General features: G+C 39.4%; 2 protein-coding genes across 4 annotated transcripts in view; one reads left to right on the top strand and one right to left on the bottom strand.

The window, feature by feature from the left end:
* Positions 1-61: 61 nt before the first annotated feature.
* NDUFAF7 (NADH:ubiquinone oxidoreductase complex assembly factor 7) lies at positions 62-13,179 on the top strand. 3 transcript variants are annotated; one of them, XR_004692132.2, is made up of 10 exons: positions 62-168; positions 1,672-1,835; positions 3,417-3,497; positions 5,786-5,896; positions 7,014-7,221; positions 7,594-7,652; positions 8,983-9,096; positions 9,755-9,898; positions 10,326-10,456; positions 10,748-10,885. XR_004692132.2 is itself a non-coding variant. In XM_035108304.2 (10 exons), the coding sequence occupies exons 1-10, from the start codon at positions 87-89 to the stop codon at positions 10,961-10,963; spliced, it is 1,353 nt and encodes a 450-aa protein (XP_034964195.2). In that variant the 5' UTR covers positions 62-86; the 3' UTR covers positions 10,964-13,179. The 3 variants fall into 3 exon arrangements, 2 of the variants coding, with proteins under 2 accessions (XP_034964195.2, XP_060128879.1); XM_035108304.2 differs by having other exon boundaries at positions 10,283-10,456; positions 10,748-13,179; XM_060272896.1 differs by lacking the exon at positions 10,326-10,456 and having other exon boundaries at positions 10,748-13,179.
* PRKD3 (protein kinase D3) overlaps positions 11,145-16,722 on the bottom strand; it is a 58,500-nt gene continuing 52,922 nt past the window's right edge. Inside the window, exon 19 of the mRNA XM_035108303.2 lies at positions 11,145-16,432. Coding sequence (XP_034964194.1) covers positions 16,259-16,432 — 174 coding nt within the window. The 3' untranslated portion in view covers positions 11,145-16,258. The remainder of the gene's footprint in view (positions 16,433-16,722) is intronic.

Here is a 16,722-nt window from a genome sequence, read left to right as displayed (position 1 = left end):
CAAAATAATCATTTTATTTCGCTGCCAGGACAAGAAAGTCCGTAAGGTGAGGGAAGGTCGCGGCGCGAGCTGCAGACGGAGCGAGCATGGCGCTCGTGCAGCCGGGGAGAGCCTTTCTCCGGGGGATGCGCGTTGTCGCGCGGAGCGACCGTTTCCTCCGTCTCCATGGTAACGAGAACGATGCGTGGAGCGTACCTTAACAACACAACCTCACTTGATTTTACTCTGAAGCAAGCCCTGTTGACTTCGGTGGGACTTACTCCCGAGTAAATGCGCGGGGCTTGCAACCTAATAGCGTTCGCAGCCGTGCCTCGCTCGTACCCCACTTCCCAGACAGGTGGTGGGGTAGGAAATTTTTGCCTCGTAGGAGCGCCTCGTGTCAGTCCCCACAGACCCGCCTCCCTCCACAAAGACGCTCCCCCAAAAACCAGGCAGCTCCATGTATTGAGCCCTAGAATCACAGAATTGTAGAGTTTGAAGAGACCCTGAGGGTCGTGTTGGAGCAGAAACTATCCAGCTTTGCATGTAAGAAGCCGCCCAGTTAACACCTCAACTCCAGTTGCAAGTACTGTAGAAAGCAGTGGTAATAAATGCACATCATCCCCCCAAATATTTGCTCGGAGCAACTGCTTCTATATCACCTTCCCCCCCCCCCCCACTATACAAGAAAGGGGAAAGGGAGTCAATGCAAAGGGGTGGCGCTGCCCATCACCAGAAAAAGTCAGCGACTTCTGTTTCAGTGTATCTGATGAAGTGTGCATGCACATGAAAGCTCATACCAAAATAAAAACTTAGTTGGTCTTTAAGGTGCTACTGAAGGAATTTTTTTATTTTGTTCAGAAAAAGTCAATTAGTGGTAATAGCAAGGATGGAAAAGAACAGGCAGGAATCAGTAAATATGAGCAATCTGATTTCAGTGGAGCTTAAAAGTACCGTACTGTACTTCATTTTGGTTGGATCTTGCCTAATATGTTTGCCGCAGGTCATTTATTCACAAGCCTTTGAAGCACAGGAAGTTGCATTAAGTGACTTGAGTCACCCCTTTGTCTCAGTCAGGCAGTGTACAGTACTGTCCAAACTTTTTTCAAAGAGGGCCAGATTTGATGAAGTGAAGGGCTGTGAGGGCTGACCAGAGGGCCAACCAACAACCAAAGTTGTTGACCTTTTTTTAGGATTGAAGTTGTTGACCTTTTTTTAGGATTGAAGTTGTTGAGGTTTTTTTAGGATTTTACCCCACGAAATAAACTGCCACAGGGATTGGATTAAACCAGATTAGGCCCCCGAAATGGACTTTGGATATGCCTGGTCTACATTGACAAGCAGCTCTCCAGGGTTTCAGGCAGAAGTCTTTCCCTAGCCTACCTGCTGATGTCAGCAATTGCAGCTGGGACATTCTGCATCTTGACTGATAATTTTTTGGGTCGAAGTAATGCATTTAGAATTTAAATATTACTTTCTTAATAAAGCAATGTTCAGTTCCCCATGTTTTCCAGGGATCTTTAACAAGCTGATGGCCCCACACATACACCATTTTTTAAAAAATAAGTTTCCTCTAATCATCATTTAGTTGCTTTCTATGCTTCCTCAAACATAGCTCATATTAGCCACTTCTAGAGATACTATTTATTCAGTGGATCACTTGTGAATGGCTAATCTTATGTTTTTACATAGGTCTTTCTACTGCATTGAAATGCCAGTGCTTTAGTTCAGAAAGTAAAGCAGAGGAAAACAGTCCAGTGACTCCAATGCTGAAGCATCTGATGATGAAAATAAAGTCAACTGGTCCCATTACAGTTGCTGAATATATGCGGGAAGTTTTGACTAATCCTGTGAAGGTATGAACAGTACCACTAAATGTGCATCATTCAAATTTCACTTTGGGACTTGAAGCTCCAGTTTATATTTGTCTATTATTCAGATGAAGCTTGTACCAATGATGCTGCACAAAGAGTAAGGGGAGGTAGAGGAGAAGGAATGCCAGCCCTGACCCTGACCTCAATTCAAACTAATGGGGGATTTTTTAATACAGTATATATAAAAAACAACATGGCCATGTTCAAATATATAAAAGGATGTCATATAGAGGAGGGAGAAAGGTTGTTTTCTGCTGCTCCAGTGAAGCGGACACAGAGCAGTGGATTCAAACTACAAGAAATAAGATTCCACCTAAACATTAGGAAGAACTTCCTGACAGTAAGAGCTGTTCGGCAGTGGAATTTGCCACCAAGGAGTGTGGTGGAGTCTCCTTCTTTGGAGGTCTTTAAGCAGAGGCTCGGCAGGCATATGTCAAGAATGCTTTGATGGTGTTTCCTGCTTGGCAGGGGGTTGGACTGGATGGCCCTTGTGGTCTCTTCCAGCTCTATGATTCTAACAATATATGCAGGGGGCAAAACAGTAAGTCAACCCCACACACTTCCCACTCTGGCAACCCAGCAGGGCTATGGAAGTGGTGGTCATTCCACCACTTTGGATCTTCCACACACCCCACTTAGGACTGCATTGCAAGGGGGTTTTGAAGGGTGAGGAACTGCAGGGCTAGGAGACAAGGTGGTAGTATGGCTAGAGAGAAGGTGAGACCTATACTGCGTACTAAGATTTTGGTTGTACATCGTTACTACCGAACTGTGTAGTATAGTTTCTTTGTGATCTGTTTTACATTGTCATTCAAATGATCTCATTTGTTTATGCTTAACTTTTTAGACATACAAAGACAACTTTTATACAGGTTGTCATGGTAGGAAACACCCATCACATTTTATCCAAGGTATGGCTGTTGTCCAAAAATTGCCCCTTAAGATAGTGTGCTGGAGCTTACTGGATAATCAGGATGGCTTTGATATCAGATGGCAGTGCCTCTGCCTTGCCCTTAGAATGCCACATTTTGAGGCCTGCAATAGATCAATGCCTATGGCACGATCCTAGTGGGGGCCTCTGCATCAGGCATGCCCTTCATCTACTAGAGAAGAGGCACACCCACTCCATCCTAACACCCTCTAGCCAGCAAATCTGGGGATAAGGATTGTTCTGTGGCTCATTCATTCCCTTCTGCCTACATCAGTGGCGCCTCCTAGTCTCTGGCCCTCAGTGAGTTTTTTCCTCACTCTTGCTTTCTTTCATCCTTGGCTCTTTCTCTTACCAGCTGTATGCCTCTCCCACCCATCCTTGCCTCAGGCCATGGCTTCTCAACCCCCTGTCCTTCAGCTAGTCTGCATTAGGGCTCTCTGTCTCTTCTACCTCCTCAGCCCTCCTCCCATATAGTTTCCTAGCTGAGTTTAAGAATGTTTAAGGATGGGTACAGTGTTTATATTTTAAGAGGCCTATTAGTTTCTTTCATTAAACAATTTCAGTGTTGTAGCTAACTAGCAAGTAAACATAATCAAGAGTTGGAAACTGATTGGGTCTTTCTTCTTCTATAGGGATACTATATGCATCGTGACATGCTAGGTGAAAAAGGAGATTTTGTTACTTCACCTGAAATAAGTCAGATCTTTGGAGAGGTACATTTTTTTAAAGTACATTTTATTTGATGAGATATGGTAATATTTTATGGTGCTGCTATTTAAGCCATTATCCTGTCAAGGTTTGCATACTAGTCTTCTTCCATACAGAGCAGTGTTACCATTCTGACTCTGAAGTATCAGAAAGCAATTTCCAAATGTTTGTTCAATTTACAAAAAAGTGCATTTTCTCAGTATTAAGCTTGCTACTTCTTTGTGTAGCATTTTTAATGAAGCTGTTGCAAAAAAGATGACAACTATTTCCTGCACTTCATACTTTGAGAAACTTCCTGCTGGTTATATGATTTACTATGGTAATATCTGAGAACAGTGGGAAATGTTATCACACCATACCCTCTGGCTTATGTATTTTAACAATTAAGATTATGTTAGTTTTTGTGACTGATATTGTCTAACTTGCAACGAATTTAAGATGTTGCTGCTCTTGAAACGAACTGTTACGTGTTTGGAGTGCTATATTAGATTTTTTAATGAATTGGCAATTTACTGTTGTAATGATATATTAATGCATATTCCTGCTATTGTATTGCTATTCTTGTGTTGTGAGCCACTGTGGACACAGCTATGCAGAAAAGCAACAGACAAGTAATAAATAAATATGTTGGAAAGTTTCCCCAAGATCTTAAAGTTCAGCTGGGTTCTTTCCAGTATATAATAAGGGAGACAATTTCTGCTTAAGCAATCTGATGTCATTGTTAGTGATGTAATAAATCCCACTAAGTTAAGAAAGAGATACTCCCAAGTAAGTATCTTTCATTAGGAATTTAGGCAGCAATTCTAGTCCCATTGAAGGAGTTGATTCTGAGTTAACACATATAGACTGCATTGTTAGTTAATTCTTTTGATATACAATAATCCAAGCCATCTGCCCAGTTGATTTGTCTGATTCTGAAGATGATAATAATAATAATAATAATAATAATAATAATAATAATAATAACAACAACAACAACAACAACAACAACAACAACAATTTATTTATACCCTGCCCATCTGGCTGGGTTTCCCCAGCCACTCTGAGCAGCTTCCAACAAAATGTTAAAATACAATAGTCCATCAGATATTAAAAGCTTCCCTAAACAGGGCTGCCTTCAGATGTCTCCTAAAAGTCTGGTAGTTGTTTTTTCCTGACATATGGTGGGAGGGTGTTCCAAAGGGCGGGCGCCACTACTGAGAAGGCCCTCTGCCTGGTTCCCTGTAACTTCACTTCTTGCAGTGAGGGAACCACCAGAAGGCTCTCGGCGCTAGACCTCAGTGTCTGGGCAGAACGATGGGGATGGAGACACTCCTTCAGGTATACTGGACTGAGGCCATTTACGGCTTTAAAGGTCAGCATCAACACTTGTGCTCAGAAACGTACTGGGAGCCAATGTAGGTCTTTCAAGACCGGTGTTATGTGGTCTCTGTGGCTGCTCCCAGTCATCAGTCTAGCTGCCGCTTTCTGGATTAATAATAATAATAATAATAATAATAAATAATTTATTTATTTATACCCCGCCCATCTTGCTGGGTTTCCCCAGCCACTCTGGGTTGCTTCCAACAGAAAAATAAAATACAGTAATCTATTAAACATTAAAAACCTCCCTAAACAGGGCTGCCTTTAGATGTCTTCTAAAAATCTGGTAGTTGTTGTTCTCTTGGACATCAGATGGGAGGGCATTCCACAGGGCGGGTGCCACTACCGAGAAGGCCCTCTGCCTAGTTCCCTGCAACTTGGCTTCTCGCAACAAGGGAACCGCCAGAAGGCCCTCGGTGCTGGACCTCAGTGTCCGGGCAGAACGATGGGGGTGGAGACGCTCCTTCAGTTATAGTTTCCGGGTCACCTTCAAAGGTAGCCCCACGTAGAGCGCATTGCAGTAGTCCAAGCAGGAGATAACTAGAGCATGCACCACTCTGGCGAGACAGTCTCAACCTGCGTACCAGATGGAGCTGATAAACAGCTGCCCTGGACACAGAATTGACCTGCGCCTCCATGGACAGCTGCGAGTCCAAAATGATTCCCAGGCTGTGCCCCCAGGAAGAGTTCTTCTAAGCACTGAACATGAAGATTCAGGAAAACATCAACTGCCATCCTGCATACAGTAAACATATGTATTTCAACAGTGTTTAAGCAATTTTACTGTGTGCAAAACTGCAGCCCTTTTACTATGGTTGTAAGCTTTTAAATTTCCATTTTTCCCTGAGATGAAATGCTTATGTGCCACTCAGTTTTCAACTGAAGTGTTCTATAGGATGAAAAAAATATTAATTCTAATTATTTTCTCTAGTTAATAGGTGTTTGGTTTGTTAGTGAATGGATGGCTGCTGGCAAGCCAAAAAAAATTCAACTGGTGGAATTGGGTCCAGGAAGAGGTAGTCTTACTAGTGATATTTTGCGGGTAAGTAAATACAACCTTTTCCTCCATGGTCCAGTGGGTTTGAAACCTGCCTTTTTTGTATATTTCAGGCTGAAATTCTTAAAATTCTTTGTTTCACCTGCTATTCTGCACTAGATAGCAAGTTTTAGGAAACCCTTGTTTGTTTCAAAGCTTTCTGTCTAGTGCAGAATAGCTGGTGACACATAAATAAATCTTGGTTTACGAGGCCTTGAACAAGTGTCACGGCCTAGAGTTCTCACCTTACCCCAGTCCTCCTTCTGTCATGTATCATCATTAACATGAGTGCATAACTATCATCACCATCATACTAGTCTGTATGAAGCCAAATATTTTTGTTGCATCCAGACTTGACCTTCGGTAGCTTGTTTTTCTAGTTTTTAAACCAACATTAAACCAGAGTTTCCCAGTTCTAATGCAATGGAAAACTATGGCTGAATACAAATCAGAATTGTTACTCTAAAGCCAGTGCATGACAGGAAGAATGAGGCAAAGAGTACTTGATCCCAATGCTATTTGATGACTTCATAAAGTTTGGTTTATCAGGCCTCAAAACAAGCCTTTGTGAGGCACAGCAGAGTTGTGGTTTTTAGAAATTCTGCCTATATCTCATTGATTTTCAACCGTTCTTTGGTCCCTAATTCCTACCAGTTTCTGTCTTATTGGCCTGCAAAACAAATTTATATCCCTGCCTTTCTGGTTTAACATCAGGAAATTCATTGTGATGCCAAGGTAGCTGATGTGCCACTTAACCCTAAGTGCTTGAGAAAAACCACTATCATTTTGAAAAATAAAGGGAGGAATCCAATGTTGCACAAGTAGAGTTTTTTTGCTTGCGTAACAGGACTTTACCGTTCTCTCCTCTTCTCAGCAGTCCCTCCCGTGCCCTCTTCCCAATCTTCTCAGGTGTCTCCCCCAGTTCTCCGGAGTGGATTTTGAGTGTGGGAGGGGAAAGAAGAATGCAAAGCCACATTGCATGAGTGGAAATCCATTCTGCTCACATACAGGCAACATTGGATACAACCTAATAACTATAAAACAGTCTTTTAAGCACAGCCTTGAAGAATTTTATAAAATCCCTACATGTTCTTTGTCTCTAACTAAACTTCTTCATTTACAGGTTTTTAATCAGCTGAGTTCTGTACTTAGTAAATGTGATATTTCTGTTCATTTGGTGGAAATCAGTCCAAAATTAAGTGAGATTCAAGCATCAGTACTCACAGAAGGAAAGACAGAATTAACAGAGAGTCCCACTACCTACATGCAAGGGATTACTAAAACCAGGCTGCCAATTTTCTGGTACCAAGACCTGAATGATGTGCCAGAAGGTAAGGTTTGGTGCTGTGTGTGTGTGTGTGTGTTTATTAAACTTTCATTAGTTCTTTTTTTAAAGCTTTGCAGTGGTGGGATGTCCAGAGGTTATATAACTGTAGATCTGCTTCTCCTTGGTATGTTTTAATGTGAGTTTGGATAGTTTGATTGCAAATTGTTTATAGTAAATCTGTTTTTGAAGGTTTCCATTTTTGTGGTGGTAAAACAATTTTCTAATGGTTCTTCATATTGTGCTTGAAATTTTAGTTTTGAATCTAGTGCAACAGATACCTCATACAACAGTTCCAAATGAAGACTTTGAATGCTATTTAAGTGGAAAATGTTAGTTTCAGATGTGGTAATTTGATTGACACTTTTTTTTCCTTTAGGCTTCAGTTTTTATTTAGCACATGAATTTTTTGACGCTCTTCCTATACACAAATTTCAGGTATGATAGCTCTTTATTGCGTGACTTGACTTTAAAAGTATTTACTATTTAGAAAGAGAACAAAACTACAATCCAGTGGAGGTAGAGAGCAAGTGTGTCTGTGTCTTGGAACTGACATGCTTTAATAAGTACATGAAATGACGGAAATGAATTTAACTTAACAACTTACCGGTATTTTGTACAATGAAGTGTATATATTATACAAAATAAGTAAAATCCTTTTAAGTTAAATTCATCCTGTTTATTTCAGAATTCTCAGCATTTTTTATATAGCAAAAGTTTTATATTTAGACACAGTGCATGTGTTCTAATTTTGGAAAGTGAGATCATAGGGAATAGTCATCAAGTACTTGCCCTGCACACAGACATGTGTAAGCAGTCTTGTAATAATACAAGATTCTGCTTTTAACTACATCTATTGATTTAAATAGGCAATGGCAGGATTTGTGCTTTTCTTATTCTACTAGTTATACACTTGTTTATCTATTCTACAAGGTTGGTATACAAATCATATAGATTTGTATAAATATTATCTTTTTTTACAAATTTAATAAATAATACTACTGGCCAGTATCAGTGGTGTATTGGAGGAGAAATGTAGGGGAGCACTGCTCCAAGACTTTTTTCAGAACAGAAGACACAACATGACATCTGCTAGAATGGCAAAGTTACTGGTGGATTTTTCTTGCTAGCAGGTGAATGTGGTGGTAAGGTCACTTTCAGTTTTCCTGGTGTTTCTAAAAAATTAGCATAGAAGTCAGAGAATGAAGGAAACAGTGAAGCTGAGGCTGGAGATTTCTTCCTCTCTTTTTCGTGAGCTTCCTGCTTCTTGCTTCCAGCTTAAATGCGTTCCTAATTAAAAGCTAACACTTGCATTTCAGCTGGCTCACAATATTTTGTTAACGCCCAGTGTGTTTTACAATCTATCCTATCATAAGCAAGTACCACAGAGTTTTGATAAGAGCTTATAGGAAACTATGCACCGGATTACTGCCATGCTGATTCTAATAAATTGGATATTAAACAGTACACAGCTGCTCTCAGATTTGCAGGTGTGTGTAATAATGGATCAACACAGTTGACTGGGTTTTTTGTTTCTACTGGTCAGAATACTAAGGAATACAGCAGGAACTTTTCCACAAAGGTACAAATTAGTGAAGCAAAATCTGTTCATGTTTGCTTTTAAAGAACTTCACTGAGAGGTATAATAAATGATTAATCAGCTTTTTTTTGTCAAGAGCATATCCTTGAATAAACTTACATGAAATGGTAAACAGTGTAGCTGACAATGTTCAATAAAATCCGTATCCAACTTATTTTAAATTAACAGAAAACAGAAAAGGGGTGGTGTGAGTTGTTGGTTGACATTGATCCAGACACTCCTGACAAACTGCGATTTGTCCTTGCGCCATCTGCTACTCCTGCTGCAAAAGCCTTCATACATGTAAGCTCGCTTATATAATCCTCTCCATCCAGCTAATACTGCCATTGTGTTACATATTTTGAGCTGCTCACTGTTTTCAAAATGTACTTACTGCAGTTATTATCACTGTTTCAAACATACTTATCTGGCGGTTTTTATTGATAACATCTTAGTATGCATTTGTTATGTGCAATAAAATTGTAAGGAAAGGCTACTTGCCATGTGAAACCAGACCAGTAAGTGTGATACATCTGTATTTCATTTTAGGAAAAAGAGGTGGACAAACAGATTAAGCTATAGATTCCTAAGGAAACTTTATAGAATCTTGTTTAGCAGCTTACCTGGTATTTATCAAAATAACCAGTAAGATCATTACTAAAATGCAACAAATATCACATCTAGTTTATTCCGACAAGGGGTTTTATTTCATAGCAAATGTACAAATGTAGGATCCAGATAGACACGTGACAAACCCCATCTTGCAGATTTCCTGCTATCATTTCCCTGCAGGGAATCCTGAGAATTACAGGTTTGATGTACGAGTCATGTCCTCCCATAAAACTCACAACCCAAAATTCTCTTGAGGGAAGTTGCAGGAAAGTGTCAGGACTTATAGCTGTAGGCATGTGTACATATACTGCTACATAACTGTTTGTTCAACCCCTGAATTCTCATTTAGGACAAAGAATCCAGAGTTCATGTGGAAGTGTGTCCTGATGCTGGTATCATCATCCAGAAGCTGGCCCATAATATTGATAAGAATGGGGGCAATGCACTGATTGTAGATTATGGCCACAATGGAACCAAAACAGACACATTCAGGGTAGGTTGATTTATACAGGTTCCTACAGGACAGTTTGCATGAACAGTCTGTTTTTTTCCAAAGCTAAAATTTCTTCTCTACTATCTGGGGCAGTTACTAAAGTAGCTTTGCGGTAAAAGGTGGAGTAGAAGTGCACCATTTTGTGGCATTTATCTATTGCCAATAATGTTATAGCCAGCAATAAGTGGTGAGGTTTTGGAAAGGGAGCCATTTGTATCTTAAGACAGCATACAATTCTTCAAAAATCATAATTCCTCACTTTAAAAACCCCCTTTTTATAATTGGAGGTCACCCTTCCTCTGTGCTCTATTTTTGTCTGCAACCCCAAAAAGCTGCAGGGTCTAAGTGAACCATTCCCCCCCTCCCATTTCTATTATTATTCAGGGATTCCGTGGACATGAACTTCACAATGTCTTAATATCTCCAGGAACGGCGGACCTCACAGCAGATGTTGACTTCAGTTACCTGCGAAAAATAGCACAGGAAAGAGTAGCAACCTTGGGTCCCATAAAGCAACATGATTTTTTGAAAAATATGGGCATTGATATCAGACTGCAGGTAGGGGCCACTTTCTGGCTAGTTTATAAATACTACTTACTTAACTGAATACACTTAGATTATCTGTAGCTGATTTAAGTCTCATTTTAATGGGAGACAGAACTTGTATTATTTATTTTGAAGGGTGGGATATAAATTTATCAAATGAACAAGTTAAAATTCAGAACATACAAATTTGGAAGGGCAGGAGATTGATGTAATTCTAGGATGGAAAGTAGCCAAGTTACAGGTAGCACAATTGGACAATTGTGCAGTTTAAAGAGGATTAAAATAATTCATTTTCCCATTTAGGTACTATTGAAAAGTGTCAATGATGCAGCCATTCAGACTCAGCTGCTTCGAAGTTATGAAATGCTAATGGACTTGGATAAAATGGGAGGACGTTTCCACTTTTTTGCCATGCTACCTCACTACAGATTTACAGCTTCAGATCAGCAAAGGAAGTCAAAAGACTCAACATCACCTTCAGCATGTGTTGCTGGCTTTGGTGAACTCTCATGGAAGTGAACCCCAAATGTGAATGTTTTAACAGAATGATGCAGGCTTCCCATTGTGAATCATGCAAATAGGGATATGTAGATAGGTCTCATAACAATCATGTTGCTTTTCTGTAGTAATGCCTGCACACAGGGATTTTGATACAGTTAGAGGAAGTACAGAGGATGCAGTAGTGGGGAAAAGACACATGATAGGGAAATAAAATTTATTTTCAAGCTTAGAGGATATTTACAAACAATGGGACATATAAAAATATAAAAAGTACTTGACAGTGTCTTTTTGAGGCTACAAGTTTTACATGAATATCTTCTAGCATCAATACAGAACTATTTCTTCAATGAATGCAACTTAACTGAAAAACAAAGATTAATGATAATGCAACACTGGGTACAAATTCATCTGGAGCAACAGATTTAATGCCAACCTTCAGTGACTTAAAGCTTTGATTTAATAATATTGGTAGGTATTCATAGGAAAGTTAGAGTGCAAGCTATGCAGTTTATTTATGGTTTGTGAAATGTGTGTAACAGCTGTTATAGAGTAGAAACATTCCAGTTATTTCTCATCTTTAACCACAACAGGGCTTTTATTCCTACCCTACTGGTCCAAAATTTTGCTGTCCTGAAACCTGAAATTAAATCAAGGGGCATACCTGACACTGTACATTCTTGACTTGCTTTGCTGCTGTTTAAATATGGCTCTCTGATGCTACAACCGATCTTAAGGCTGCAATCCTATATACACCTACCTGGAAGCAAACCCCACTGAACTCAAGGGGACTTATTTCTGAGTAGACATCTATAGGATAACAACTGAGTCAATCCGAAATAATATTGATCCTATTCTGTTGTTGCATACGTTTACAAAGAAACAATAAGACAAAACAGTGAAACATCTATGAACACTTCCAATGGATTAATAGTTATGCCACAACAAATTGTGCTTTGCTAGAACAGCTACTTTCAGTGTTCAATACCATGCTATAAATACAGAATAGTTCCAGCTGTATATTCAAAAAATTGAATAGTAGCTTCCAATAATTTTACAACATGATTGGACCATTTATGATAGGGGCTTCCAATCATTTCACTTATCCATGACATTTTTGTCTGCCTTTGAGACTTAGTCATTCTCATCTCTGCCGTGGATTCTCCCCACTGAGAACACTGCTTCCAACGGCTACTGTAGATAAGGTTAAGTAACTGATGACAATAAAATTACAATAACCTTTTCTATAGGTGAGAAACTTTTTCTAGAATTTTTCTAGATTTACTTTGAATACATTTGTAGCTTAACTACAAGGATAATCTGCTAAATTTCCTGGCTCATTATTATGGACTCTGTGGTTTGGAGAAGGCTTCATCCACATTAAACTTGTCTTTTGCATTTCCAAACAGCTGCATTATTTCAGAGGGTCTCCCCCACTTGTAGAATTTTATTCCCTGGAACAATTTCCAACTCAAGGTTGTAGAAATGAATGTTTTTCGAATCAACATGTTACTTGCAACCCACTGACCCAATTTACATGTTACTGCTTTGGCAAAGTTCCTGCCATCAAACAGATTCTTGGTTGTCCACTCACTTCGATGATAAAAGCATCAGTCATGTAGGTAACTCTACCTACATAATCAGTACTTTCATACATTAATTACCATGTAAAATTGGAGTTTGTAATGGGATAACAAAATAAGATACAAAAAGTTTCAGTCCAAGTATTCTGAATACAGAGCAAAGAAATGAAGAACTGCAGGTGCATAGCTGACTCTCAAAATCTGTTCAACAAATACCGGTATGCCTGAAATTAGGCCAGTGATTCATGTGGGTCACAGTAAATAAACATCAGTGAGTTAGTGAAACATTCTGTGCAATGCAGAAACATCCATGCAGCAGTCCATCATAAATCAATCCACATGATCCTAATCAAATTCTGGTTTGAAGCAGGCCATAGGTACACTACAACCCCCTTTTTAAAATGGTGGTGAACACATGGTCCTCCATATATTACTAGATTCCTACTCCCATTATCCTTGCCCATTAGACGTGGTGGCTGGGGCTAATGAAAGTTGGAGTCCAAAACACTGCTTTAAGGATTGTAGGATCTAAGTGAACTTACAAATGTATGTTCTCTATTCAGTGATAACATCATCCTGTGATGAGTTGCACATGCAAAATAGTCTTCATAAATCAAAATGCCACAGGCCGAATTTTCACATCACATTACCTCAGTATTTTTTAGATGAGGCCGCTCACATTCAGCTGAACATAAATCAAGGGAGACACAAATGGAAGAATAAACACCCATATTTCATATATCCCGCCATTCCAACTCGTATGCCTCATAAGACTCTGAATCTGTAACCCCCAATGGCATGCAGTCTTTGTTCTGCTTCACTCCTGCTAGACTGAAATAAGGAGTTTGTGAATTGCACTGTTCATCTAAAATTTGCACATTAGAGAAATGCTACCACTGAAATTGAGTATGTCTGTACGTTTGTCTGGCAACTGCAGCAAAGCAACAAAACATTACAAGCAACAATATTTGTTTCAAATTAAATAATTATACAAGGTTCTTCTAAAGCTTGCTCCATCTTAGTGTACTCCATTATTCGACACATTTCCCTCTACTTGCGGCATCTAATTGGAGATTGTATAGCATAGAAAATTCCATTATACTGAATGCTCACAGAGTATGCAGAATAAATTTAAGGTCAAGAGGAAGAGATGGAGAGGTGGCCAAATCCTTTTGCTGTTAGAGGATTTGGAAAATAAACTGGCCTATGAACAGCTTTTAAAGGTCATGATCAAATAAAGCTATATCCTAGAGATGGGGCCACACACTGTTGGAACTTCCTTTGAAGTTTTTCCTGCAGCTGCAACAGCTACAGCAACATGCCTTGGCCAGAGCAAGTGTTGCCATGAAAATTTCACACAACGCTTCAACTGCACATCTGGTTCTTGCTGACATTTATATACAACTTATTTCAATTGTAGACCACATTTTCCTGAAAATGTTAACTTCATAACTAGATCCAGGATAGTTAATTTGTTTGCCAGTCATCTATTATAAATAGAACAGTTGGTTGAGATTAAATAAAAAATTAAGCAAGGTTTTTATTTTAGATTTACTTTAGTGACGTTTGCACTGATTGTCCAGTAGCCTTTAATGTTCTGAGACTGCTTTAGGTTATCTTCATATGGCTTGTCCTTGAACTGCTGCTTCCATCATTTCTCCGGATCAAAAAATGTGGTTTAATTTAAGGGAATGTATGCACTGGACCTTTCTTATTGGGATAATATTTTTGAGATTCTTCTTCTGTGTTCCTCTCTTGCTCTTTACATAGTTGTAATTCACAGACATGCACAGGAATAACTTTTATGTCAAGTGTAAAGCCTAGTTCTGTAATGACACAGAATGCAGGGCAAGTGAAAGGAGGGCATGAAATGCTGGGAGAAAGCAAAGTGAAAAGAAGTCAGCTGATGACAGTTGAAGAAGAGAAGATGCTGAAGACCGACCTGAGGAAGGAGATGGACAGGAAATCAGAAAGAAGAAAAGCAGATGCAAAACAGAACTGACAGGCTGCTATTCAGGCAGCAATAATTAAGACTATGATGGAACAAACAGTGGCCAGGAAATGAATTCATATAATTGTGTTAACTTTTTTATCTATAAAGTACCACCCATTCATACTCCTTAATCTAGGAGTGCTTGCCAAATTGATTCTCATCTGTAATTGAGAACTGTGTGGATTAAATGTGTTTTGTAAGCAGACCTGCTAGCAGGAAGGGAAAGGAAGAAAGGAGTGACAGGTTTTAGCCCTTCAAGGCACTTTCCATCCTTTTCCTATCAGTAGATCTTTTAAGAAGAAGCCAACTGCATCAAGCAGAGTGCCTTACAAGTAACTTTGTGTGGGACGGGAAGGAGGGAGGGAGGCAAACTCTCTTTCCACCCTTAACTTCTGAGTGACAAACCCAGCAAGTGGGAGGCAAAAGGCCACAACCCCCTGATCACCAGCAGCTAAGAGTGATTTTGCTAGACTACAGGATTTAATAAAGGCAGAAGAAAAGCAAACAGCAGAAAGCAAAGAGCAATCTGGAAACATAAATGACCGCATCTTCTTCCATGACACCAGAGATCGTAAGGATATATTACACTGTGGATTCTAGTTACAGTACTTGAATTAATTGAAAATTAAGTAAAATTTTATTCCTTTCAAGAAATTAAAATATTCTTTTGGGCCAAACTGCAGCAGACAAATCTCTTCCAGACCAAAATGAATGACAGCACAACAACTGAAGATCTTAGTTGTGCAGTGGGTGCTAATTTTCTGGAGCCAAATATGTGGTATGTGAGAGGGAACAATACACACAGCAGGAGCTGCAGTTTATTCTATCTGGTGCAACAATTCCCACTGCAGAAGAAACCAAATGCTTTAAAAAGTTTATGTCTAGCACATGGAACTGTTGCGCCCAAAAAACAACCAGTGGAGCACTTTTTTCTTTGCAGCAGTATGCAAATCACATCTCTGGATCCTGGTCTATGGATAAATGAAGGCTGAAAGCCCTCCATAAGCCTCAAGGTCACACTAACATCTGCCACACAATGATAATTCACCATAATGCTTTACTGTTCTCCTAATGTAAGTGTAAAGGCGAAAACACACCTTGTCTGTATTAAGTGGGATTATGGAGTACTTTTAGTGCTCTGCACTTCCATACATCAAGGGGCTGCTCTAGTTAAGCAGGACCACATATCTGCCCTAAAATTATTGGCTCCCTTTACTTTTATTGCTTTTCAAACTCATACCTGCTAAATAAATATTCTACCAGTGTTTTGTATGGGGCTTAAAAATCAAGCACTGTTGTAGTTATTTGGTCATGGTATATATTTCAGGTTTCTCTACAGCTTCATAACAGATGTATCTAAATACCAGAAAATAGTATTCTATGGCTTAGTAGGTAGGAACTAGAAAACCATTAAAATTATTTTGTTACTGTGTAAACTACAAAAACCCTGGAAATTTCACATACTACATCAAGTCTCTGTGCACTTCATCGGCCAGTAACATCACTGCGATGTACCAGTAAGGCAATGTTACACAAATATTTCATGGCTTTTAACCCAGTGCTGGATCACATTCATAGTCATAGTAACTAGAGATGTGGAGCCTTTCGCAAATCATCTAGTCCACCCAAAAACTGATGGAAGATCTTTCACTGCTTTATAGACTGAAGAGCAAAGAGCAATACTCGCTCCATCAGAGTATCAGTAATGGTTTAAGTTAAGTGCCTTTCCCTGGTTAACAATTATGGGTCTTCCTCCATATCATCTGGATTGGGGGCCATAATGAAATGTTTGGGGTATACAAGATTGTGCTCATACGCATGTTCTTCCCAGCGAGCATCATCACTTTCATGGGTAATATAACGCTCTCCGATGCGAGTTTCAAACTCCCGAAGATCAAGCCAAGTTTGATAATCCTAAAAAGAAAAGTTTAGATTAGTTGTTTCTGAACACAGTGATTCATTTCTAAAAGCACAGTGTGTTACCCAACAATATTCAGTTCTGATGGTAGACAAGTTCCTCACTCTCACCACAGCCTCTGTATCAAACCAATGTAACACATTAATTTCATGCCAGTTAATCACATTACTTTCTAACCCTTGCAAGACCCCAGTATGCCTACCTTCATGCCTGCCTAACAGCAAAGTAAGCCGCAACATCTTTCACATTCAATGATACAAGTGCTGTCTGGGTCACAAAGAACAGG

Source organism: Zootoca vivipara, chromosome 3 (assembly GCF_963506605.1).
Source record: "Zootoca vivipara chromosome 3, rZooViv1.1, whole genome shotgun sequence".
NCBI lineage: Eukaryota > Metazoa > Chordata > Lepidosauria > Squamata > Lacertidae > Zootoca > Zootoca vivipara.
The sequence above is the reverse complement of the archived record's forward strand: the minus strand, read 5'-3'. Positions and strand labels throughout refer to the sequence as shown.